The sequence below is a fragment of the Clytia hemisphaerica genome, unplaced genomic scaffold (genome assembly GCF_902728285.1).
Source record: "Clytia hemisphaerica strain Z4C2 unplaced genomic scaffold, Clytia hemisphaerica genome assembly, whole genome shotgun sequence".
Lineage (NCBI taxonomy): Eukaryota > Metazoa > Cnidaria > Hydrozoa > Leptothecata > Clytiidae > Clytia > Clytia hemisphaerica.
Genome location: NW_027103499.1, coordinates 1 through 27,307, shown reverse-complemented (window position 1 = coordinate 27,307; position 27,307 = coordinate 1). Strand labels below are relative to the sequence as shown.

Genomic DNA, 27,307 nt, shown 5'->3' with positions numbered 1-27,307 from the left:
AGCAGATATAATCAGATTCTGGGCTGAAGATAACAATAAAATTGATCTTAACCAAGCAGGCTTCAGAAACAAAAGATCCACTAATGATCAACTATACCAACTCATCCAATTCTGTTATGAAGGCTTCAACAGAAATCATCAAACCGATACAATATTCATAGACTTCGAGAAAGCATTTGATAAGGTCTGGCATAAAGGCCTCCTATATAAGTTGAAAGCCCTCAGAATGCCTGACGAGGATCTATTTATGGTCAAAAGTTTTAGAAGGTGTTTTATCCAAAATGGAAACCAAAAGAGCACAATCTTCACCCCTGAGAACGGTGTCCCACAAGGGAGCTGTCTCAGCCCACTTCTATTCATCCTCTTCGTCGTGGACATACCCACCAATCCTAAAGTCAAACAATCCAAGTTTGCAGACGATCTAGCCCTTATGGCACAACTCCATAAAGGTGACAAACGAGTTGCCAAAGCTAATCCTCATCTTCAAAAACTGATTAATGATATACTGATCTAGTGCAATAAGTGGAGAATGAAAATAAACATTAAAAAAACAATCATTCTTAGCATTTGTAAAGGTATTCATGCCAATACATCATACACCATCGAAAACAAACAAATCACCAGAAAGACTGAAACCAAATTTATTGGCATGATACTAGATACCCAACTCTCTTTCAACTCTCACATCAAAAAAAAGATTATTCAAGCTCATCTAAAACTCGATTACCTCATTCGAATGAACAACCTAAACTTCAATCTAAACGCCAAACGTAAAGCCTACATCTTACTCATCAGGCCAATATTCGAATATGGTTCATCCATGCTATGTAATCTCTCTAAATCAAACCAAAACAAACTTGAAATCTTTCAGAACAAATGTCTAAGAATTATTACCAATCAATCTAGATACACTAGAATCTCCACTCTCCAAGACTCCAGCAGAGTCATATCAATCAATCACCGAATAAAAAACTTAGCTAAATCTTGGCTAACTCAGGCCAAAACAAATCCCAAAAACAACGTCTATCACATCAACGAAGTGTTCTTCAATGGCTTTGATCGTCTCTTAACTCCTCATGAAGTTATCTCTAATCACAACCCATAAAAAACAAAAAGTTATCGATGTCACAAAAAAAATCTTCTTATTCATGCACACACACCTATTATCTTTATCTCTGCTTCTTAAGCAAAAACACCTCTGACAAACATAACCTTCTTCATCATAACATCCATGTCTAAAATCAAATAAAAATCTACATTTTCATCCACACACACCAAAACCCTTCTTCTTCTGTCATAAAAGACCTAAACACCTTCTAACGACATGTCTATCACATAGTATCCAAAATCTATTCACACTCCAAACCTAACACATACTATCCACCTACCAATTCTTTTTACTCACTTACTCTATAACTCATATCTACACCTCTATCTAATCAACCTCTTCCTACATTGAGTGCTGTACACCTTAAATTACTAAATAGTGGAAAAGGGCCTAGTAAGGCCAACCACTAAAAACATACAAATCGCCTGACACACCTCATTCAGACTGATGTGTTAGAGGAGTCAACATGTCAAGAGTCAGTGAACAAAATCAAACTTTTTCAACTTAAACTTTTTCAACTTGCATTTGAAAACTTCAATATTTAATTCAACTCAAATTCAAGATTCAACATTGTACACACACTTTTTCACAGCTTTCGACTTTGGCTTACCTGGTAGGTTCGTGTTCTTTTTCTGTGTGTGTGTCAGCCATTTTGTTTTGCCTCTAGGTGTGTCTTAAGTTTGGACTTAGAATTTTTTCACTTATTTTTCTCTCATACTCAAACTTTTGGACTTACATTTTTTTTTAAATAAATTTTCTTATACATACTTAAACTCAGACTTGGATTCTTTTCATACATTTAATTTTCAAATAGTCTTATACTCACTTGTCAACTAAGACTTAGTCATTTTTGCAACATTTTCTTCTTTTTTTTCAATTATTTGAACATAAGTCATTTCTTACTTTTTAGTTTGAACATATTCAACATATTCAACACATTCACAAATCAAATCAAATTGTTTCAAACGAGTCAATTCCTGTGTCGTGTACTACAGCATTTACTTTATAAGAATCAAATCAATAACTCTTGATTGAAGGCAATATAAATTGCGTTAATTAGTTCTTATTACAAGGGGTTTCAAGATTGTATAAGGTGGTGGTAGTTAGTGTAAGCTATGGCTAGTTTAGAAAAAAAATTTTCCGGAAAAAGTTAGCTATTGCTGAGATGCATCTTTCGCCCAAATTTGGTCAACATCGGTCGTTTACTTTTAAAGATATAGCGATTTCATGATTTATGACGTCATAATTTGATGATTGTTATATAATGGATTCACAATTTCTTTAATTATCGTTCTTTGGTGCAATAATTCATTAGGTGGACACTAGCTGGGCACTACTAGCCCTAAAAAAAATTTTACTTAACATACGCACCTTGAATGTTTAGAACCCTAACAGTTTAGGACAATTACCCAATCGAAGGGCGCTTTTAAATCGGGAGGCGCATCAATCTAGGGACGTTTTTTCCGCCCCATTTGCTTTCATTGGACGACAAGAAATTTTGAGTCCGCCCAATAAAAATGGCTGACAGGGCTTCCCAGAAAATTTAAATGAAGATTGCAAACGATTTTGTCGGTCAATTTTAAATTTAAATTTTAAATTTAGAATTCTTTAATTTTTAGAGTGCACTTTTTCTTTTTCACACCTCAGGCAAGTTACAGCCTGTGCAAAAAACTCGATGATTCGTGAAGACAGTGACGGCCTCTTTATGGGAATTTTTTTTGGCTATTTTCACCTTCATATTGATACCTTTCCAAAAAGTCCTGTTACAAATTCTGTTACAGCCATTAAGGCAAACACTTTTTCCTGACGTCAGCAAAAATTATCTCCTAAAATATTTATTGAGATGAGCTAAAATTTTGCATCTCACCAATAGCTAACTTTTTATCGAAAAAAAAAATTCAAAAAAATTATGACGCCAGCAAAAATTGTGACGTCATAATTCACAATTTCTTTAATTATTATTTTCTGGGGCACTATTTAACTAGGTCACAACCGGATCCTGAAAGTTCAAGGTATATGTTAACTAAAAATCCTTAAGTGGATCCCTTAAAGACCACCAAACTCTACCAGCTGTAAAATATTTTCGACAAAACACCCGCGACTAGAAGTTTATGATCTATGCTGTAAATCAAATGGTGGTAGCGGTGGTAGTAACTGATTCCTATTTCAAAGGACCCACTATTTTTGAAACAAAGAGGCCGATCTGTTAAAATAAAATCAATGCATCTATCCTCTTTTGACTTAAAGCATGTTGATGGATTTTTTCATCAAGCTCTTCAAAGAAAATTTTTTAGGTTTCGAAATGACGAGTTATTAAGTCATCGGCACTTAAAGGGTTAATTCCAACGTTAAGTCCTCGTAATTTTTCAGGGTTTTTTTTTTGAAAGTGGCGATGCAACCTCGAGCCCTGCGTATTATCAGCTTTTTGATTCTTACTGATAGCGCTAGATAATACCCTGGCATTGGCTGGTTTTCGAACGCGAAAGATTACGTAATTCAAAAACAAAACGTCAGATTTCATTCGTTCTTCTTTTTTGAAGTCGTTGCATTGCAGTGTAACTTTGTAACGTCAGAATATTTTATGACGTATTGTTTTGAGAAGTTCCCCCTCTGAGAGGGGGAACTCGCATCAGCCAACACCAGGGTATTCTCTGGCGTCAATCAGTAACGTAAGTAAAGCCTGGGATACACGGGGACGAGGTTGGTGGCGATGTTCAAATTTCAATTTCAAATGCTATCTTTTCAACTTTTTTAAATTAGGTCCTCAATAAAAATTACCAGCAGCCGAAAGTATCGTTCAAAAATAAAAGAAATTTGGCTGGGCGGTATTGAAAGAGTTAAGCATTCTATTCCTGGCGAGATCAGGTTATTACTGAGAAGATGGTTTTTTTCCATAGTAAAAGACCTCTGCTATTTCTTGAAAAATCGAGTCTGATTGGCTTTTTAAATCCTTTGAAAAGAAGATTCGGGAAAAGAGGAGTCAAACTTTGTGCATAAAATATCTACAATCATGGTCATAGTATTTGAGAAAAAAGGAAAGTTCCCCAGGAAGTTTCAAAACTACAAACGATTCGTAAGTGCTCTAAAAAAGGAATAGACGAGTAGCGGTTTTAGCCCAAAATTGACTTTCTCGTCTGAACTTCGAAAAACGACCAAAATTCTCATAATAATTTGACTCTGATAGTAGATGAGGTAATAGATCGCAGCGCAGACAATAAAGAGACGTGCCTCCAGAAAGCTAGACTTTTTGAGTTTATAGCTATATACTTTCACTTTATGGTGTTTCTGTATGACTTTCTGTGTACCTAGTCTAACCACCGTTAAATGCCTTCGGGAAGGTCCCTCCTAACTTGGAAAGCCAAAATTGGAGCTATTTCACCAAACCACTGGAGCGTAAGTTATTTAGGCTATCACAACTGCATGAAAAACTTTTTTCAGGTTTTTGAAATAGATTTACCACACTTAAAAAACAGTGAAAACACTCTAAGTGAGGTAAATCTATTTTGAAGACCAAAAAAAAATTCAACCAATTTTAGATTCAACTTTTTTGTACTTTGCCGGTATCTTGTTTTACTAAGTTAAGAAGGACTTTCTCGAGTTACGACCATATGATGGTATTTAAAGCTCGATNCTTGTTTTACTAGTTAAGAAGGACTTTCTCGAGTTACGACCATATGATGGTATTTAAAGCTCGATAAGCTCTATAAACAATAAAGGTAGTTATTAATAAAATAAAAGACAAAGATAAATTAGAGTTTGAACAAAAATATCAAATGTACATTTGAAAACTTGAGCAAATTTCTTTAAAGATTCCGGAAAAAGAGTTGAAATCATTGCTGAAGTGAACTTCTGACTAAATTACAGTAGTCAGTATTCAGTTTCAAAGACAAGAAACAAAATTTGACATACAAAACACTTTTTCCAGTTAATGAATCAGCTCATCATCATCATAACCAGTCTGCCATTTTGCTGGTTTTGATTTGCACAAGTAATATTGTAATTCGTGTTATATCATACACTGTTATGATTTGCATTTATAACACTCGCTTCAGCTTTTAAAAGCTAAATCAAAACTAAAATTGTAATATGTAACAAGATTCGCACAAATGCGACTAAATATTTCCCCTTACACTTGCAGATGGACTGCCTGATCGAGAAAAAAAAACGTTTCAACTTGAGGCCGTCCAGGCTTGCGCCACAGATATCTGTAAAGCCCGAAGGGCTAGATTTGCAGCTTTGTTCAAAAAGTGAAGCTCATCTTTGGAAGGATTTCCTACCAGAGTCACGTGACTAAAATATGCAATTTCACCGGTTTGAGAGATGTGAAATAGCGTTTGCCGCCTAATTTTTTTGATATCGCGCTCCGAAAACAATCAAAATGCTAGATCCTATCCATCGGCACGAAATTTAAAAAGTCAAATTTTAGCTTCACTTTTTTTTGCTGGAGAAAGATTAAAGCTGCAAATCTAGCCCTTCGGGCTTAGATATCTGTGGCTTGCGCACCGCACTGGGCTCGACTTCAGTAACTTTCGAATTATTTATTATTTAAAGGTCTGATTGTAACAGTTTAAGATTTTGAAAAAAATGAAAACTCGACCCCAGGCCCAAAAATCAAAATTTTCAAAAAAGAAATATGGTTTGTCTCTTAGCCAATCAGATTGCTTATATTTTTCAAGTTCAGGAAAGGAAAACAAAATTAGAGTTATGGAGCCAAAAAACGGGAACATTCTATATATGGAGGTTTTTTTATAAGAGTTTATTAGGAGATTTTCATGCTGCCAACGAATTTGTTCGAGTTAAGGAGACGTTCGAGTAATAGAGGTTCGAGTTATGGAGACTCTACTGTATTTAAAAAAGTAAGCTCATCTCCAGGATAAGATGATAAAAACTTCGGGCATTACGATACGCTTATAAAAAAGTGTAGGCTAAAAAAATAGAAAAAAGGGCTCGGTACTGAAAGGTTAACAGCATACACTCTTTTTTTATAAGAACAATCAGGCTTAGACTGAAACAATAGGTCTATTATTCTAGACAATAGAAAAAATAAGAACAAGCCTAGGCTTAACTCTACCTAATAGCCGGGGGGTTTGGAATAAGCAGGGGGGTTGGAAAAAATCTCAAAATTTAATAAGCGGGGGTGTTGGAATAAAAATGTCCTGGGTGGAAAATGTTCGAAAAGGAGGCTGATACAGCAGAATTAGGGCAAAAGAGGGACTTTCAAGAAAAAATTTCCCAAAAATCAATAAGCGGGGGGGTTGGAATAAGAATGTCCTGGGTGGAAAATTTTCGAAAAATTAATTAGCAGGCCCCCCCGGCTATTAGGTACCCGAGAGTAATTACCCTTTCATTATAACATCGTCTCTCTAAGAGGAAAAAGAATTCGGCCATTCTTTGTTGTTTGTAGATCTGACAGGAGAAAACACTTCTTTTTCATACTATGTATATAATGTATAGTAAAAAATGTATAACAAAAGAACAGTAAAGCTAAGTTTGTTAAAAATCAAGGAAACCAGCACAAATGGGATAGGCCAAATCAGCAGTTTTTATTGGAATCATAAAGGCAAAGGTCAAGGAATTGCATTGTGACCGTTTTGTCATTTTTTTGGCAATGACTTCTTTAAGGGGCCATTCAAAAAGTACGTTCGTCGCTGAGGGGGGGGAGGGGGTCAGCCAAAAAGCGAACGAAAACGAACAGGGGGAGGGGGCCAGAAATCTAAGATTAAAAACGAACGTTTCACGCATTTCGTGTGCTTGGTTGAAATTACCTTGGATTACCTTCATGTTTATATTTATGTGGAAGTTTGTTGATATATGAATCTCTTGACACCAATCTAACTACAAGGAGATGCTTTATTCTATCGACCTCTTTGTCAAGAATATATGTCAACCTGAAATATTGGACAATAGTTTTTCTATCGACTTCTTTGTCGAGAATGTAAATCAATCTGCTCAAGCAGACAAGGTTTATATTTTTGCTGTGTACATTGGAGCACTAAGGGGTTACTCACATATCGATTCTTCCCACGACTAAAGTCAAATTGACGCGAAGGGGTGGGTGGGTTAGAGTCTTTGATGCTAAGAAATTTCACCAGAAATATTGATTTTTAATATGTTTATTCCGTGAAAATGTTACTTTCCATATTTCTTTTCCTCCTTTTACATACCTAAATATTCGTTCACTTCGCTATTTTGCAGAAATTTTAACCAAAACAAACGGCCCGATGTTTACGTCTCGAGTTCCTTTTGTTCGGATGGTCCGCACGGCCCTTGAATTTCGCCCACGGTCGGTCTTTTTTTGTGAAATGCGGCTTTTCTGTTGATTATGATTATGGAGATAATTAATTCCGGCAACTTTCTGAGAACAGTTTAGAAATTATCTGCCTGAGCAAGCCGTAGCGAAATTAAAGATGGCTGACGACGAAACAACGATGAAAGTGAAGGAGAAAATTTTCATCGATTTTTGATAATTTTTGAACTTTGACGTTAAGAGGTGAGGGTGGGGGGGTTTTCAAATTAGCGTCAATTTGACGTTAGTCGTGGGAAGAATCGATATGTGAGTGACCCCTAAAAGATAGCACTACAACAATCCAAACAAGAAATGACGTCACCGTTAAAACATTCAAAAATATACTCCAAGCCAAGATGCGATATGTTTATTAAATACACGCTCACAATATCTCTAGTCAGGGAAAACAATCACACATTCAAAAGTGTCTTTAGTCAGGAAAACAACCAAAACAATCACACAAGTTTCAAAAGTTTAGAAAATCCACAAAACCTCTGATCTCATGAATCTAAGAACCAAGCATTAAAGACTTTGTTTCGGGGTCACTCGGTAAACGAATCTCATATAACTTGTTCCAGAGATATTGTTCATATAAGAGTTTGTATTTCAAAGCAAAAATATTTCTCGTACTGCCCATTTTTCTCATCAATTCTTCAACTTGAACCAGTTTCACATCTCAATAGAATGTTAAACCATTTTGCCAACCATTTAATGTCCAAAGTTATGGGGATGTAGCGTTTTCTTCATGTCAGCAATGTCTCTGAAAGCTTTAAGTTGGTTGGTTTGGTATTCGGAAGAGGTAATCCATGGATATCTTTGTAATCAATGATGAAAAACTCTTGAATTACTGATGATTACAGTTAAGTGTTAGCCTCACATTTCATGTAATTATTGGTCGACAATAGATGAAAATTGTATGTTTTTTGTTCGTCAGAAAAGAGTTATAACTTTTAAAAAGCCAAGAGTGAATTTTCGTCCATCTTGTATTTTGATCTGAATTATTCGTGTCTTGATTACTCAAAAACATGCGCGTAACATCAAGGTAAATCCGTGCGATTTTGTCTGAATAACTAAGGCAAATGAAAACAAAAACAAGCTTCGCAATGTGGTGGCGGATTGCCCCTTTAAGGGCGCAAAAAGGGCGTAAGTAGCCAAGGATCGGAGAAATGCCTTTTTAACTAATATTTCCCCTTATAGCGGGGAAATATTCAATAATGGTAATATAACGTAATATGAAAATATGTATACTACCGTCCCGGAAAAAAACCGAACATTTACGGAAGAGACTAACTACGGGGATGTTTGGGCGACAAAACAAACAAACACGCGCAACAAAATTTCGAGATTCCAGTTCAATATCTAAGCGTGAAACTATGAATGCCTCCTCGTCGCTACGCTCCTGCGGGGGCAATAACGGCATTCGACGAATGTGATGACGGTTATGATCTGGGTTCTAACAATGTTTATATCCCAGAAATAGTTTAAAAACATTAAAGAGGAAAATTTGAGTAGTTACAGTAGAGTCTCTTGGATTCTCATTGAGAATCTTTGAATATCCCATTGCCTTAGAGTGAATACGTGCCGTGTGCGGAATAATCAGGATCTGCTAAGATATTAGTCACTCGATCGCGCGCGGCAAAAGCGCGTTCAAAACGCGGGAAAGTCAAAACTGAAATCGAAAGTTACGCCATTTGAGCGGGAAAAGCATTGAAGAAAGATGGCGGATGAAGATTGTTGAAAATTTTATAATTTTTTTGAATCAGAAACCAACAAAAAACTTCATTGAAACTAATATGCTCATCGAAGATATTTGGAAGTAACGTCATTCAATTATAGCTGAATAATGTCAACATTCAATGGAAAACTTCTTGAATATCCATTCGCCTCCATTGACAGATTTGATGGTGAAAATTTGGCATCAACAATATTTTTCTTGTCACATTGTCACAAAGGTATGAATTTTTTTTTTTGTTTATCTCAACAGGAGATATTATTATTATTAGTCAGGCTTATTTTTACTATACGGAAGAGATAAGGGTAACTTTCATTGCCACTAAAATAAAAAGCAGAAGATACTCATGAATAGACCTTTTTTCAAAGAGGCCACACCCTGTTGAATAATTATGTAGTCCAGCAGAAAAACAATGATAAAACCATGCATAATTATTACAATATGCATGATACAGTAATTATGCATGGCTCTATCATTGTTTTTATGGCTGGACTACATAATTATTCAACAGGACGTCCTCTTTGAAAAAAGGTATATTATGCTAAAAGGGCCATTCCAGAAAAAAAAAATTACCCCCCAATGGACGACATGGAATTTCCGTAGCAAATTGCTCTCAAGAAAGTCCGGAATTTCCGTAACAAATTTACAAAATACATATCAAAACAGTGGAATTCCGTTACTGTAACCTAAAAAAATCATGGAATTCCAATACTTTAATGCAAAATTAAGTAAAATTCATGGAATTCCGATACTTTCTCTTTAAAGTTTGCCTGGAATTCCGTGCCAAAATTTATTTCAAAAATTGATGTCATCCATTAGGGGGTAATTTTTTTTTTCTGGAATGGCCCTAAATAGAACGGTTCATACCGTCAACTTAACAGACAACGGCTCTAACTTGGAACGAGTGGTCGAAACATGGAATTGGGGATTTCTGGACGGTCTTTTCAACGACCCTGCCTATGCCCCGGACAGTCCGGGGTTTTTTTGATGCGTGCCCGGGGTCCGTATTATTTGTTTTTGAGAGACTACCCCGGACGCCCCAGACAGCCCGCGCGGTCGCTTTTTATAGAATCGCTGACCGCGCGGGGGTTTAAAGTGTGCTCGGCGATATACGTCCGGGGTAAATTTATGGCGCAAAAATTGGAGCCCCGGACGTAGGTCCGGGGAAAAAGTTATTTTTTTCAGACCCCAGACATTTGCCCCGGACTGTCCGGGGCATAGGCAGGGTCGTTCTTTTCACTTACTGTTGAATCTCTTTGACAACAAGTTTGTTTTGATACCTCAACCAGGTTTATGAATTAAACTTTAGTTTAGTCACCATGCCACAATCACAACAACCAAATCCATTCAAAAGCATTTTTTTTTTATAAGTACATAATTTAATCCAGACCCGATCAATCGAACTTGTGGAACCAATCGAACAATCGAACTAACCGAACTCCATCAAACGATTAAAGTTCGATTAAAAAATTTAATCGAACTCTAAGATTTTTTAAAAGATTGTGAGTGTTCCATTAAGTTCGATCAATGGGTTTCGGTTCGATCTGTTCGATAAACCAATTTTGTTCGACAAGTTTGTGCCGCCACCGTATATAAGTTTCTTTTCAAAGCCAAATTCGGAATGTAAATCGGGAAATTACCGTAAGTTGGTCTAATCTCGACATCCGTCTTTTAATTTCGACACCCTTCTTTAGAGATAGGAATAATATGAAAGTTGGAATCGGTGAATTTTTCCTCTCTTAGCACTAAGCAAAGAAAAATAATTTCAACCTTTCTATTATTTTCAGCTCTAGAAAAGGGTGTCGAATTTAGATGAGGGATGTCAACATTAGACCAAGTTACGGTACTTCCGATAACGGATTACAAACTTTTCCTGTATCCTTTTAGCGCCAGAGGCGGTTTGTTGGGGTGTAGTAATCCACCACCCAGCCGCGCGCAAAATTGCAACAGAGGGGCTATGGACTTCCGTATTCCGGATAGAGAAATATCCAGGTACAATAAACGTTAAGCTGTTAAGTCCGGGAACTGTCGAAATGGCAATCGCGTGGCAGGATCCCGGGGCAGGATAAAGTTTTTGCAAGCGAGGGAAGATATGAGGATTTAGTATCATCTAACTAATCGAAGTTTTTACTTACCGAACGAATCGAACTGCCATTGCTTAAAAAATTGTGAGTGTTCGATTAATTTTTTCAATCGAACTTTAATCGTTCTATGGAGTTCAATTACTCCGATTGTTCGATTGGTTCGACAAGTTCGATTGATTGGGTCTGGTTTAATGAAGTAATTAGAAATCTAATGCCTTACACGCGTTGCTCCTCTTGCGCCATCTTTTTGTGTGCCTCTCTCTTGAGACTTTCTTCCAAAGTGCGTGATTGAAGTTACTGTACTGTTTTCGATAAAGATCTCACGATTTTCTGCGGCAGAACAGACTTTTTCATGGCTGGAACCCCCCCCCCTGGCCTGAGGGGGGGGCTAAAAGGTCGAGCAGCAATTGGTACTTCTCATCTTACATTTTAATCTAAGCAATGTTCAAAAACTGACAATTTGATATCTAATATATTATCTGCAGTGCCGTAGCAACTGGGGGGGGGGCTATGCCCCCAATAATTTTTTAAAAAATGGCTATTTTGCAAAATGCAAAGTTTTTCTATTTTAATTTGTCATAATTGTCTTATAAGTGCATGTTTTGAGTGCATTTTCAAGCAATCTAGAGCTCAAATTTTCAAAATTCCCCCCCCCCCTCGGGCCAAACCATGGTTGGCCCTCGCGGTGTCACTAAACTTCAGCCCCCTTAATATGAAAATGCTTCCTACAGCACTGATCTGTAAAAATTCTTTAATCCTGTTGCATTTACTTAGATAAAAAATCTGTGTGGCTAGGGATCTTCACCCTGACTTACAAAACCTTGATAATCTAACATGAAACTTCAGTAGTTAGCTTATCTCTTATTTCTTAGGGCATTTATTCTATTTAGCCTAATAATATATGCTACTAATATAGTCTAAACTAGAGCTAACTGTTGTATTGTTTGATTGTTTGAAAAGGATTGTCGAAAAAATTTGCCATGTCCTTGGCTTAGGGGTCACCTAAAATATTTGGCAACCAGGGGTTACCTAAATCTTAGGGTCACCTGAATTCTTAGGGGGCACCTAAAACCTGCTGCCAAGCCATGTTTTTAAAAATCTGTTTTGGGGTGCACGCGCAAACGTGTGCAATCACTTTTTACACGTGATTTTTCTGTTCTTTTTGGGGAGTGAAAACCTACCTGGTGAGAGTAGCGCACACGTTTTTTTTATAAGGAACACGTTTATAAGGAACTTGAGGCTCAAAATGGTCCGAAAAACTAGCAATTGTTAAGGAACTACTCAGGCTGAGAATAACAAAACAAGTCAAGTCACAGAGAGTTAAGCTTGAATTTGCACACATTTACAAAGGCTGAACACAAAGATAACAAAATGTTGACGAAACAACGTTCAATAAACCTCTCTTTTTGCATTTTAGTCCATTGTTATACTTATACATATGTCACATACTTAGCAAATCTAATCTTAGCAGCTTAGTGAATAAGGAAAATGGATAAGGAACTTTGAGGCTGAAATTCTCTTGAAAAATAAGGCACTCCAGGCTCGGAACCAAGTTAAGGTTCCTTATAAAAAAAATGTGTATATATTCACATTCTTTGATATGATTTGCGGTTATGTTAATCAAATGTGAAATGACTTTGGAGGCTCAGTGAAATGGAGGCCAAATTGCTGTCCCATGTTTTGTTAGATAGTCCCACAATGGCTCTTGTCGGTAACAATCCTTGATATTCAAAAAACTTAACATCCTTACAAAAGTTGTCTTTTTTATTTCTCAAACATTCGTCGGGATCATCATATAAACGCGTGTTTTTTTTTCAAACAACTAAACAGTCTGGGGGTAAGTCTCGAAGTACCACAGAATATTCTTCAAATAAAGAAGTATCTTTTGGCATTGACAATCAAATATAACACATACATTTATTTGCTTAATTAAAAAATACAAAAAATCAATTTTGCATTCGTGAAAAATAAAGATAAAGAAATGATGATTATTATTACATATACTAAAACGCCCCCGTCTTTTAGTCTTGTCTAATTTCCAATCTCGGAACTTGCAAAACGCTCGTCCGTCTGATATCTACAATTTTCTGGTCTGTAATTTGTATGACCTGTGACCTGTGACCTATAATCTGTAACCTGTGATCTGTAACCTGTAGCCTCCGGTTTACACTAACCGCAATCAAACCATTGAAACCAAATTAAACACAATCGACTGATTGAAATTCAATTGTCAAACAGGGTTGGATCTCAATAGTATATTACTGCAATTTTCAGATTCTATTGAGATTCAATTATATAGGTTCGTTTGGGGAGAACGCAACAATCTTTTGAATAACTAATTACTCTCCAACAGAAAATTTTTAAATGAAATATCGTATAATTGATTTATCTTTTACAACAAAGCTGCTATCTGGGTAAAAGATAATTTATCCCATTTGTACCTGGCTGGAGTAATTTTTTATTCAACAGGCCGTTGCAATCTCCCAAAGGACTATTCGTAATTCAATAAACCTTTGCTAGTCTGGTTAGGATGCCATGTTGAATTTTAACAACTCCAGCATCAAAACAATGTTGGGAATAGATGAATGCACACTTAAAATAAATATGCATTAATGATTGGGATTTTTTTATTTCTATGTTTAGATTGTTCTACCCACCCGCCTTGTTGGGTTACTATGTACGTGTGTCCTGTTGCTAAGACCTTTGCTTGAAATTCGAAAAAGAAACCAAAATATATAGGTCAAGACTACCTTTAAGCTTCAGGCCATCATAGGTTCAGCACCCCCCCCCCCTTACTTACTTTTGGGGGGGGGGCTAAGAAATATTTTGGCCTTTAAAAGGCCTGGGGGCTAAAATTGCCAAAATATTTGGGGGGACCTAGATTGTTGGGGGGAGCCTAGATGATCTGACTGAGACTCTGGGGGCTGTTCAGCTAAATTCAAAAGATCTATTATCTTACTATTAAATCAAAATATAAAAAGCAAAAGATTTGTAAACATAAATATTAAAACTAGTAAAATTTAGTTTTCATTTATCAGTACTGTACTCGCGTATATTTTTTATTGACTTCTCTCTACGGGGACGGGAGAACAATGTTTTTGTTTATCTTGGGACCTGAAGTGCTAGGGGACCTAGCACAAGACAATTTTTTGGGGGAGCTAAATTGTTGGGGGAACCTTACTTTGTTGGGGGGGGGGAGCTAGAAACCTGGCTGAAGCTATGGCCATGAGTTAATCACAATGTCATGTTGAATTAATTAAAAAACTACAAAAACTGGATGAAAATGCAAAAAGGTCTACTATTAGACATGACATAGTTATGTACAAGTGAACAAGTCATGTTGCAACTTTCTGACTTTTATAAAAATTGAGAACTAGAAATGTTTGGAGGCTATGAAAGTCACCCCACTCTTACAACAGTTAATAATAGGACTGATTGATCTTTTGAGTAATATTTTTTTAAATAATTACTTTATAAAACAAAAGAAAACAGACAAAGATCAAAGAATTTTACTGCAATTTGTGATTGACAACAAATTTTTGCAATTTTAAAATTTGCACATACCTTATTGGAACTAATTTTTGTGGGAATTAATTTTAGCGTTTTTCGCGTTTTTTGCGGTTTTTGGCAAAACTGCAAAAATTTGATCCCTCGAAATACAATTTTTTTCAACAATTTTATCAAAAAATTTGAAAAATCCCTAGGAAAATGAAAGAAATTTGTCCAAAAAGGGCAAAACTGCAAAAATTAAAACCCACGAAATGTAATTTTTTCTATTTTTTTTTTCGAACGCAAATATTAGTTCTCGCAAAAATTAGTTCCAATAAGGCATGCATGCAGTCACATTATCAATTTATCAATGTTTCCATTCCATGTCCAAACCTGATGGGAGGTGGGCTTCATAGATTGACTCTAAGAAAACCTGATGATATACAATTTCAACCTGTCTGTCTCGATACTGGTAAGCAGTTGAATAAAATACAATGTGGAGATGCAGCAAAGGCATATTTAGCTGAAGTCTTCAAAGGACCTTTCAACTTTGTCTTTTGGAAAAATTGCAATTGACCTTTTGCTTATCATAATGTCATATTGAATTAATATTCTTCCGGCATCAAAATAACGAGAGCAGATTTTACATGCTTTTAGTAATTAGTCTCTATATAGAAAATTATTTAAAAATCGAACTTGATAAAGACAACCGTCGAAACGTTGCATACGCAACTGTGTTTTTAATGTTCACATTTTATTGCCGACCCAAAAAAATATCAGCATTTTGATTGGTCGAGAGCATCGAGATATTTGCGATATTTCATATTTCTTTAGTCTGGAAATATGACCGCGTTGACTTTTGGGGGACTGGGTAAGCGGCGGGAGAAAAATCAAAACAAAACAGCCGAAAAGAACTGACTTTCGGAGAAACTGACTTGGGAATCAAACATCAAAGGGGGAAACGCAACAAAAATATGTTCAGATTAACTTTAGAGTTCTTCCATAAAAGACACTAAAATCAAATCTGATGAACTAAGAATTTATTATAAAACTACTTGACACCACCCAAATATTTTCAACTTGTGGCAAATTTGTTCGTGTGATAACCAAACAGTTTTTTATCAATGCATACAAAAAACTTGAGATAATAAATTGATAATAAATTCTTAGTTCATCAGATTTGATTTTAGTAGTGTCTTTTATGGAAGAACTCCAAAGTAAAAGTTAATCTGAAAAAGTCAATGTATATTTGCACTTCTCGTGCAATACTCGATATTTTACTCGTTCCGAAGATTTTACCGATATTTTTCCCCGCCTAAAGGCTCGGAAAAATATTACGGAAAAATCTCAGTACTCGTAAAATATTTCTCGTATTGCACTCGAAGTCATGCGATAACTAGTACTAATTTTTGACACAAATATACATTGACTTTTACGTTCACTAGAAAATTAATTAGTTACTTTAGTTGCAGTTGAAATAATTTCTGTCTTTCATTTTCATGTCGTTTTATTTTTCTTTTGCTTAGATCACATTGAGGGACTTCTTGCAATTGATTTTATTGAAGTATTGCGGACAAGGTAAATTGCAACATTTCCTTTTTTTTTGCTGAATATTCATATTAGATGATTCCAGACACTTAGTCCACACAATATATCAATACCACACAAAAATGTGACCTTTTGAAACCCAAAAATTTCCAAATATTTATAGTTTTCGACAAAATCGATTAAGAATTAGTTTGCTGTATATTTACATAGAATAAACCTTTCATTTTGCTTATTGTAGAAGAACAGTGAAGCTCTACACTTCAGAGACAACAAAAAATTTAATGAGCTGTGATGATGAAATGGTTCATTTGCTTGAATTCACGGTAAGATTTGCATTATTAATATTTGCTATAAAAAAATCTTTTGTTTTAACTGCATTTTAAAGTCTGGAAAGCTATTCAAAGCTTTTACATTTTACTTTTTTATTCACTTTTTTTGTATAATTTTCTTTACATTTTCTTTTATTCAGTCTTTTTACTTGTACCATTTTTAGATTGGTTTGCCCATTCACCAGCAACAAGTACTCACTATAAAAGATAATCAAAACAAGGTTTGTTGCTTTCCTATGTCACAAATTTGTTTGCCTTGCCTTACTGTATTGCATATAAAAAGGTGTTGATGTCGTTATTGCATAATATTGGTCATTAAACCCAGCTAAAATCGTGTAAAATCAATAAAATCTTTGAATTCTCATAACTTTTGGACTACTTATCAAAATCGATTTAAGATCGTTATAAAGTATAATTTAAAATGTGTGAAGAATCATGATGTCATGAATTTTTCTGCATCGTAAACATCTCAAGAATCAATTTTAAAAGAATTTTTATTTTATTTTCAGAATCAAAATTTGGTTGTTACCTTATTGACAGCTGGACATTGTGTTGGATCTGTCATGTATGAAATTTCAAACTTCAAGAAGTTTTCACCCGTTAATATTAATCATCTTAATAATAAATTTTCAAGTTCTGACTTCAATGAAATATCAAGCTTTATGAATTATAAATTTTAATCAATTAATTTTAATTGTCTTTATAATAAATTTCCAAGTTATAATTTCAATCTGTGATTGACAGAATTAATTTGAATTATCTTTCTTTTTTCTCTATACTTTTAGGTTTCTTATCGAAGGATCAGGTGGTAAAGTATTGTACACAGGTAAATTTTTTAGAGTAAATCGTCGCATCAAAACAAAAAAGCTTTAAGTCCAGTTTTGTTGTTTTGAGAAAATCGACTTTAAATTATTTTCCTTGAATCCTGAAAAACCATTAACATTTTTGAAATATTTTTGTGTTAAAAAAGCTTTAAGTCCAAAATTGTTTCCACGCTGGACTCAAGGCTTTTTTGCCCTAAACTGATGTGACTTAAGGCTTTTTTACCCTGAAAATAAAGTGAAAAATTCTTATTTTTCTAAAAGCTTAAAAAATCAATAAAAAATGGGGATATGGTAGCATCGGTATGGTCATAAATAAATTTTCCAAAAAATGGACTTAAAGCTTTTTTATTTTGATGCAACAAAATAAACCCATATATCCGCTTCACATCATTTTTTATGAATGTTTGCAAGTAAAAATCTCTAAAGGCCAAAAGTAATCTTTAATGTAGGATGTACCCATGTCTTTGGTAAAACAGCAGATTGGTTGCAAGTGACGTTTTGGCTAGAAAGAAAATTAGAAAAGAAAAGAAAATCTACATAGATTCATGAAGTCATTGCAGTGGTTCGTCATGAAAAGTAAATGTTTTGCTATGGAAACTCTGTTCTTTTTAAATAGTTTACAGTGTTATTCGCTGTGAATTTTGAAACTTTTACCCTTCACTTCTTTTTACAGGTGATTTTCGATTGGGAGAAAAAGAAATTTCAAAAATCCCTACAAGGTTTGTTACTTGATAATTTTTATTTTGTATTAATATCTCATTCTGATCAGAGGCAATACTAAAATCTCCTAGATATCAGTGCGAAGGTTTGAAAGAATTCTTTCATACCAGCAACACTGATAATTTTGACACAGACACCATCCTATTTTGGTCTTTAATTTGTCTTGCTCATTGCCGTCTCGTCTCCCTAATTAAAAACTTGTGGCTTCGCTTATAAATTTTTTTCATGTTTTATTTCACTAAAACTAGATAGGTTTTTTTATCTTAAATATTCAATTAAAAAACCACGTACAATTTTATTGATTTTGTTCTACTGGTGCTCTTGGTCTTGATGGTTCCTCAGTGATTGTTGTGATTTTGAACAGTGTGCTGTAGAAACGTATGGTGTCTTTATCACGACATAAGTAGACAAGGGAATTGACTCCACAACATAAAAAGGTCGGTATCATAGCTACGTAGAAATAATTTAAACGACTTCGAAACATTGATAAATCTTTAACAACGGTTAAAATAATATAAGACATTACTAAAAAGTACGAAAGGATCGGTAAGAACAATATAGCGTCAATTTGATGAAATTTAATGTCATAACAGCTTTATATTGTGAACGCAGTCGAATCTCATTGCCAGCAAATCTTGGTGAACGTCTTAAGTACAACATGGATGATAGATTTAGATATACAACGGTCGCATTTATACTGAAAAATAACATCCTAGTTACGACCAACCAGGAAAATACCACATTTGGTGTAAGATATCCAGGGTTACTAAAAAGATAAACTATCAAAAAGGATCCACCAAGACAATTCAAATTCCATATTACCAATAATATACAAACGGTTTTTGTTTTAATAGTTTTTAATGGATTCTTAATAGCTGTTCTTCGAATCATAACAATTAATAAAAATGCACCCATACTACTAAAGGTCATGAATGAACTGATTGCAAATCCTATAAGACCACCATTGAACCATATGCATTGGCTATTGCCAACTTTGCCAGAAACCGCCCTTACAACCATGACATCAATACTGTATAACATATCTACTATTGACAGATAGACATAAAGCTTCTGAGATAATGAAAGTCTCTTGTATGCCTTTATGACCCCAAATATCAAGGTCAAATTAGAAATGAAAACACAAATGGAACATGCTTTCCAAATCCAATGTTGTATCTTCATAAGTCCATTATCATTTTTTGAAGTTTCCTTTTTAATATAATTCTGGTCATTAGTTTGGTTCGGATGGAACGTGAAACAGTTCTGAAGCATTTTCTTCATAAGGTTTCTCTATATCTTTTCTGTAATCTGGGGTCAAAAAACAATAACAGTATGGGTTGTACACAAACAGACACGTATTTTTATAAGAACATCCAAAATGTTTGAAGCCTTTGGTTGTTCTTAACTTTTTGAATTTTAAGCGTAAAAATGTTCTTAACATGTTCTTAATTTTACCTTTTTTTTGAACAATTTTGTCCATTTTCCTAAGAAGTTGGGTGTTTCAGAGACCGCATAGCCTTAGAATGTTCTTAACTTGTTCTTAGAATTTTGGCCATCGAAGCCTAATGTTCTTATATAATTTGTTCTTTTTTTTTTTAAAAAAAACGTGTAGAGAGGCTAGGCTAGCTGAAGGATGTGCGCCTAAATGTTGTGCGTTTGGCTTTCCCCAGCTTGAAAAATGGTCTTGATGGGCCATCTTCTTAATGTTTAGTAATAAACTAAATTGATGATTTGAATCCAGCACTAAAATAGCAATATAAACTTTAAAAGAGTGATCAATTTTTCAGTATTTTTTTCTGCATTATATTCTATTATCTGTATGAATCGATTGGATGAAGAGCTGAACTCAGAAAAGTCTTTTCTGGGTGTGGATATAAAAAAGATTTAACGTCACTTTAGCATCATCAAAGATAATTATACATATATGAAACTGTTTGCTAACCTTGCAAAAACTATGCGAAAATTTACTTTATGCATTAAAATTGTAGGCCATTTCGTTCAGACCCTGTGAAGTAGCGCAGACAGGGGTGAAGGAACATTTGCTTAGGAGGGCAGATTTAAGCTACACAGTAATTATGTTTTTGTGCCACGAATAGGTAATTGCTTTGCCATAAAAATCTGCTCTCCTATGCAGATCGTTCTTCACCCCTGTCTACGCTACTGCTGTGAAAACAACTGTCAAGTCCTATTATTCTGAGCTATCCATGTAAAAATATGGATTCCATCAAAGTCTTTTTTCAAAGAAACAAAATGCACAACATCCACTGACCTTTATATATCCCTGGACCAGGTACTCAATCCCGGCCAACCAAAAATCTTTTATCGTTTTTTGAAAATGCATCGATAGCGCTAGGATCTACTTTTCCTCGAATACTTTTGATCATGTAGCGCCGTTAGACGTTAATTAACATTGCAATGGCTTCTTCTCGGGTACCAATTCTAAAAAAACTCCGATTAAAGATGGCGGTCCAGGGATAAATAAAGATCAGTGATAACATTCTCACTTGAGGTTGTTTGTGAAACACGATGATGACTTTTAGACTAAAACAAACAAAGAAGATCTTCCTTGTTTGCTAAAGTATTGTAAAATGTGCTGAAAAGTCATTGATCTTAAAATATGGGGGGGGTTCACGAAATTAAAAAGAAAACACCAATTTCGTCAGCTACACATTGTTTTATAAGGACAAACTATATAAAGAACATAAAGCTTCGATGGCCAAAATGTTAAGAACAAGATAAGTACATTTCAAGGCTTGTTGGACCCTTAAACACAGACTTCTTTAGGAAAATGGAAAAAAATACTCCCAAAATGGTGGAAATAAGAACATGTTAAGAACATTTTTAGGCTTAAAACTAAAAAAATTTAAGAACATACAAAGGCTTCAAAAATTTTGGATGTTCTTATACTTCACGATTATCATAACAAAAATAGAGGCCTATATTTTGGTTGTAAAATTTCACTTTACCCATCATCCACAGTTTACAGCCACATCAGTACCAAGAATGAACTATTTTCACCCAGAACTAAATGTTGGAAAAAAAACAAATCCTGGGAACCAGCCATGTTTACGCAATTACACGCTTTTTTTATAAGAATAGTGTTTTTTCGTTTCATAATGGATATTTTTAACTTTTTGAGGAAAATCATCCTAAAATATTCTTACAGCATTCTTAGGTTAAGAGAGTCAAAATTCAAACTCGAAGCATAAAATGTTTTTTTTGTGAAAGTGTTGAACTTTACTCGGGGATAATTGACAGCTTATAGATGAATATGCTTTGAAATGGCATTTTTAGGTTTTGTAGCTAAATTCCATGATGGCAATATTCTTATCATATCCATAGATTTTTTGGCTTTTTTCATCGTGGACATTCTTATAAAAAAAGCGTGTAAATGAAATTAGTTTTGTAATAAGTTGTATATATTTTGTATTTGATCAGTAAATAACGTTTTGCAACGACATTTCAGGTTGAAAGTATCAAAACTCTGATTACGGAGATAGAGAGAGAGAAATAGTCGACATTTTTGAGAGATTTAGGAACTTTTTTCGAAAAAAATAAACAAATTGACGAAATTAAATTAAAGAATAAAATCTTCCTATTATTGAAATTTCCACGTAAAAATAGGTTTCAAAATAGATTTCACGCTTTAAAAAAAAAAAAGATAATCAATACAATTCATAAATATTTATATTTAGAGCATATGTTATCAAAAAATATTTACTTCTATAGAAAAAAGGTCCATATCCGATACAGATAACTAACTTCAGAGTTCAGAAAACCAAAGAGATTGTGTAAGGTTTTCGAAATGAATGGTCGATTTCTGCAATACCGAAATGTCGTACGCCCAAAACAAATAAGTAACCTTCATTGATTTTTAAAAAGATAATTTTCCCCTTTCCATTTGCCATTTTTGCCAAAGAATATTTAATAGACCTTTTCATAAATTACGTCACGAACATCACTTGCCTCGTTTTGAAATTATTGCCTAGGTGATTAATTCCCAGTGGATTTTATTAAAATTACTTTCTATTCATAAAAAGATTATTTGATGTCTCAAGGGATATAATCACCATGGTAATTGTTTGAATACGAGGCAAGTGATGTTTGTGACGTGATTTATGAAAAGGTCTATTGTTGAATGTTTTGCAGGGAACTGATGTTATCCTACATCATGATTTTTATTTCCTTTTTTTAGTTTTTGCAATGTCAAAAGCGTTTACGTTGATACTACGTTTTGTTGTCCACTCGTTCCTGACTTTCCAACAAGAGTAAGTAGCGGTTCTTTGTATTTCTTGTTTTATCGTTTAGCGGGATTTTAGTATAAAAATATAAATTTGTTTAGAGTGAATGCTAACTTTAAGTTTGGTATTGTTCAAACTTTGGCTGAGCTTAGATTTCAAATCTTAAGCTCGCAATATCTTGATGCTTGGCTTAAAAGATTCTTGGTTTACCGTTACCCGACCCTAGATTTTGGTGGTCGGTCGGTTGGTCGGTCGAAATTTCTTTTTATTTTGGTCATTCATGGAATTGGGCTTTTCCAGAAAAGAAATTTACCTCCACTGTTAAGGATATTGATTTTTCGAAGTATCGAACCCCCTGGATATCCTACTTTATTAGTAAAGATATCTACTCTTAAAAATATGCTCAACCCCCTGGATATCCTCTCTTATAAAGATGCTTACCCCTGAATATCGTATTTTTTACTTGAAAAGACACTTTACCCCCTGGATATCCGCTCCCTTGTAGATATTTAACCCTCTGGATATCCACTTTTGAACAAAAATCGTTAGCACTTTGGATATCCGATATCCTCAACAGGGGGGGGGGGCACAGACTATTTCTGGAAAAGCCCATTTTTGTCTACATCTTGTAATTTTTGAAGAAGAAAAAATTCTCTTCGTTGAATAGTAATAAAAGTTTTTAGGTCGGCAAGTTTAGAGAAGAGTTGGTCGGCTGACGGCAAACCAACCAAGTCCAGCCTGGCAGACTTTTATTTGAGGAGGGACGGTGTAGTTAGTCTAAAAATACTTTACATTTTAATTCTAACATCTTTTAATAAATATTTTTAGGTTGACACTACGGAAGCAATTATTTCAATCGTTAAAAGGTAAAAATTTCATTAGCTCTGTTGTATCCTCAAAATTTCTCATCCCTAGTTGATTTTTTTTTCATACAAATGATGTGTTCTAATTTTCTAGGAAACTTTTATTGAACTGAAAATGTGGTATGAAAATCTAGAACGCATCATATTTTCTTGATTATATTGCTACCCCCCATCAGAACACAGCATCATTTCTCGCTGATGAGAAACATAAGCTAGCTCATGCGATCCCAGCTGGCACAAAACGTTGTTTCAACGTTTATCTAACGTTCACAACGTCCATATAACATTAGATGAAGGTTGAAACAACGTTGTGTGCCACTTTTTGATAAATAACGAGATTGCTCACGGGAATTTTTTGACCCGCATTCCGCGCGATCGTGTTCAAACGCCCGCGCGTGTACGCTCTGTGAATTCTGTCTGCTGTATATGGGTACTGTATGTAAGAAAAAGCTTCTCTTTTCAGTCTTTTGAGACTTTAATTTAAGGAGATTGGAGAGAGTGTCCCATCCCCCCAGATGGAAATTCTAATTTCATAGGCACTAGCAGGGTTTACAGCCCGACAGCCCGACAGCCCGTTTGCTGCAGTCCCCTGCCTTACAGAATTGGAATAAGTCAAGAAGAGTCACTCTTCAACTAAAGAGTCCTAAAAATTTCGATGAGTGATCGGCTCCCGCATGTTTGAAATGATCTAAAATCATTTGTTTAAGAAGTTAATACCTTGACAGTGTAAATAAAATTATACAGGTCATGGCAAATAAAAGTATGGTATTATTAATTATTGTTAACCCACATTGTATCAGCTCTAGTGGCTTAGTGGATAAGGCGTTGATCTGGCATGAATGAGAGTGTCATTTTTGAGAGTTCGAATCCTATACGGTGCGTTGAAGTTTGTTATTTTGTCAGCATTGACCAAACTTTTTCTGGTTTTATGAGCTCTCTTATTGAAATTTAAAAAAATTCCCGTTATAATTTTAAGAAACAAAAATTTTGTAAGTAGTGTCACCTCAGTGCAGTTTGACTCAAGTACAGTATTTCAAAATGGATCAGGTTGGTTAGCAGGTGGGTGGAGAGTCAAGAGTCATGACTTTCCCTTCTCTTGAAAATCCAGTATTCCAAAACTTTCAACTAAAAAAAATGCATACAAATCGACTTTCGTCTTTTTTTATTATCTTGCAAACACTTTTTTCAGAACCACAAGTGAAAATAAAAGCAAAACTGACTGAATATGGAGCTAAAAAATGATTGACAGGTGCGGGTTTGCTCGCGCGGGCTAGAAATTCCCGTGAGCAATCTCGTTATTTATTAGAACGTTGTGTGCCAGCTGGGATGCCCTTATGAGAACAGATCAAAATTCTTGCTGAAACATACTCTCAAAAATAGAACACATCAGAATAAAAGATCGCCCCGTCGGCTGCTTCGGTGTTGAATATTTTGTTTGACAAATTCCGTCAAAGATTTTGTTTTTGAATTTTATAGCATAATAAAAATGAAAATCGATTATAATAACAAAACCAGACAAAAAATCCAAAAAACAGCGAGGGGTAAAGGTTTTTTGCGCAGTAATTTTTTCTTTCGTTTTCAGGAGGTTTTGTTGTTTATTGACTCTCTTTACGCGACTATAAGAACCTACAATACCGGGTGCGCCACAAAAAAGTTTCTCTTTTTAAAATGAATTTTCTCGAGGTCTAGAAATCTAGAAACAGCCAATTCTTTTTCATTGGATAGAAGAAGGATAAACTTAAATTTTGATGGGTCATTTATAAAATTTGGTTCATTAGTTCAAAAGTTATGCTCAATTTAATAAAAAAGTTACTTTCAGAAAATGCTCAAAAACGTTAAAAATCGACCTATCAAATTGAACAGAAGCATAATTACATGATACATCAGTATTTTCGTTTCAGTCATCAAAAATGATAATTAGCTGTCTAAATGACCTTTTGTTATATAAAGGAAGGTTGAATTTCAATGAAAGGAAGAAAATTCGTCGAAAAAGGCAGAAAAATCTGGTAAAATTCATAAAAATACTATACATACATCAAAAATACATCAAATATGGGTTTCGAGGTGGATTCAGTCTTACATAGACTTTATCCAGTCTAGAACCAAAAATCTGAGAATAATTTCGGTAAAAATAAATTAAATTGATTTTGATGAAGATTTTAAACCCTTTCGACCCTTCGATTTCAAAATTAATGTGTTTAGTTACTGAAAAATGCTCTTAATCATGTAAAGGCTATTGCGATTGCCAAATTTAACATAAAAATTTGATAGGTAAAATTTTAACGTTTTCGAGCACTTTCTGAAAGTAACTTCTTTATTTAATTAAGCATAACTTTTGATCTAATGAATCAAATTTAATAAATGACCCAATCAAAATTTAAGTCTATCTTTCTTTTCTCCAATGAAATAGAAATGATTCTTTTAAAATTTTTAGATTTCGAGAAAATTAGTTCCAAAGAGAGAAACTTGGCGCACCCGGTATTTGAGACAAAGGGGATTTCCCTCAAGTCTTACGACCTCAGGATCTTAGGATCTCAGGATTTAAAAGTTCAAATTTGCACCAATAAGGCTTGGGATATAGCCTAGATGCCACTAGGCTACGTCATATCTTCCTTCGTTTCGAGCGTAAAACTCCTACTCTTCGGGCTATGAGCACTCCTCTTGTTTTGAATATTGAAATTCTCCAGATAAATCGCATGCGCACTGAGGTTTTAATGAAACAATAGAGAGTTTCGAAACCTAAGCCAATCAGCTGTGTTTTAAACATTCTTTTATTTAAAATCTCTATTGATAAACATCTTTTGTGAATGTTGTCTATTATGTTTAAACCTATTAATAAGCAATTCCCGGTGGGGGTCACTAGTGGCCGCCTATAGCAGTGCCTATAGACCAAGAGTAAGGCCTAAAAGCCTGGATCTGTCTATTGTGTAGACTAAGATGCCACCGAACCCCTCCAAAATCGAAATATTCAATGAAAGAAAATTGAAGTGCTAAAATTGCAATTCTCGCCCGAACTTTAAATTCTGAAAAACGTTAAAATACACTAAAATCTCAATATATTTCGACCATGATTGTAGTCTAGATTTTTATTTCATGTCATAGTTGGATAGAGAAAGGACCAAATTACATGATACATTTAAAATGTAAAGGAAGATACGGCTACGAATATATTATGAAAGAAGTTGCAAAGAAATTCAAAACAAAGGTGAGGTTTTCACTGGGGTGAGGTTTTCTTTGGTACACAATGCACTTCTGTCTTTCTTGATTCTGTGATAGTAGTGAAGTTAAGTAAATCGGTAAAATCACGACGACGACCGAAAATTTAACAGGCTAGTGAGTTTCAACCAATCAAATTTCGTATTTCCACCAGCCTATTACATTTTTTGTCCGTCGTCGTGATTATCCTGGTATGCTTAACCTCAGTAGTGTGATGTTCGCAGAAGATCCAATGGGGGCGAACACCACACTATTAAATATAGTGGAGGACTAGGTGAGACAGAAGAGCGATCCGTAGCATGAAGGTAGAGCATCCAGCTACGGTGTGCAAGGTTGTGGGTTCGATCCCCAGCCGGGTCATACCAAAGATTCCCAAAATGGTACTTGATGCCTCTCTGCTAGATGCTCAGCAACTAAAGAGACGGATCAAGGGTAAGTGGAGAAATCCAGGGAAAGGAGTGGCGCCCTCCCCTACCTTCGGGTAGACAGCTATCGAAAGTGGAGCCTTCGGGTCGCCCTCGACTGCGGTCGCAAACTTACTTACTCACTACTGAGACAGGAGATAGAAAATGGGGAGACAAGGTGCATTACTGTACGACAGTCATCCTATTCCTATTATATTCAAATAAATCTTAAAGGTTTTGTTTTAAGGAGTGATGTCGTTTGATCATTCATCATTTTGATTTACAAGCTTTTTGATATTGAATTGACACGGATGCGGCGCAAGATTGGTGAGAAAGATGAAAAGAAAAACCTTTTTTTTGTTTATATCAGCACAATATAACAATAGGTAGACAATGTCCTGATATGAAACATGTGTCTGATATAAAACGGGAACACTTATGTAAAAAAGAATCCTATAACTTA

The 27,307-nt window shown here is 34.8% G+C and overlaps 1 protein-coding gene and 1 long non-coding RNA gene across 2 annotated transcripts; both read left to right on the top strand.

Moving 5' to 3' along the window:
- The first annotated feature begins 8,985 nt into the window (after positions 1 to 8,985).
- On the top strand, positions 8,986 to 17,040 carry LOC136798828 (protein artemis-like). The gene is made up of 5 exons (XM_067055501.1): positions 8,986 to 9,346; positions 16,226 to 16,277; positions 16,486 to 16,570; positions 16,741 to 16,797; positions 16,975 to 17,040. Exons 1-5 carry the CDS (start codon positions 9,238 to 9,240, stop codon positions 17,038 to 17,040), a joined length of 369 nt encoding a protein of 122 aa, XP_066911602.1. The 5' UTR covers positions 8,986 to 9,237.
- A 43-nt stretch (positions 17,041 to 17,083) lies between these two features.
- Positions 17,084 to 23,227, top strand: LOC136798821 (uncharacterized). The gene is made up of 5 exons (XR_010845436.1): positions 17,084 to 17,141; positions 17,362 to 17,402; positions 18,074 to 18,119; positions 22,316 to 22,388; positions 23,190 to 23,227. It is a non-coding gene; the product is annotated as an uncharacterized lncRNA (long non-coding RNA).
- The last annotated feature ends 4,080 nt before the right edge of the window (positions 23,228 to 27,307 follow it).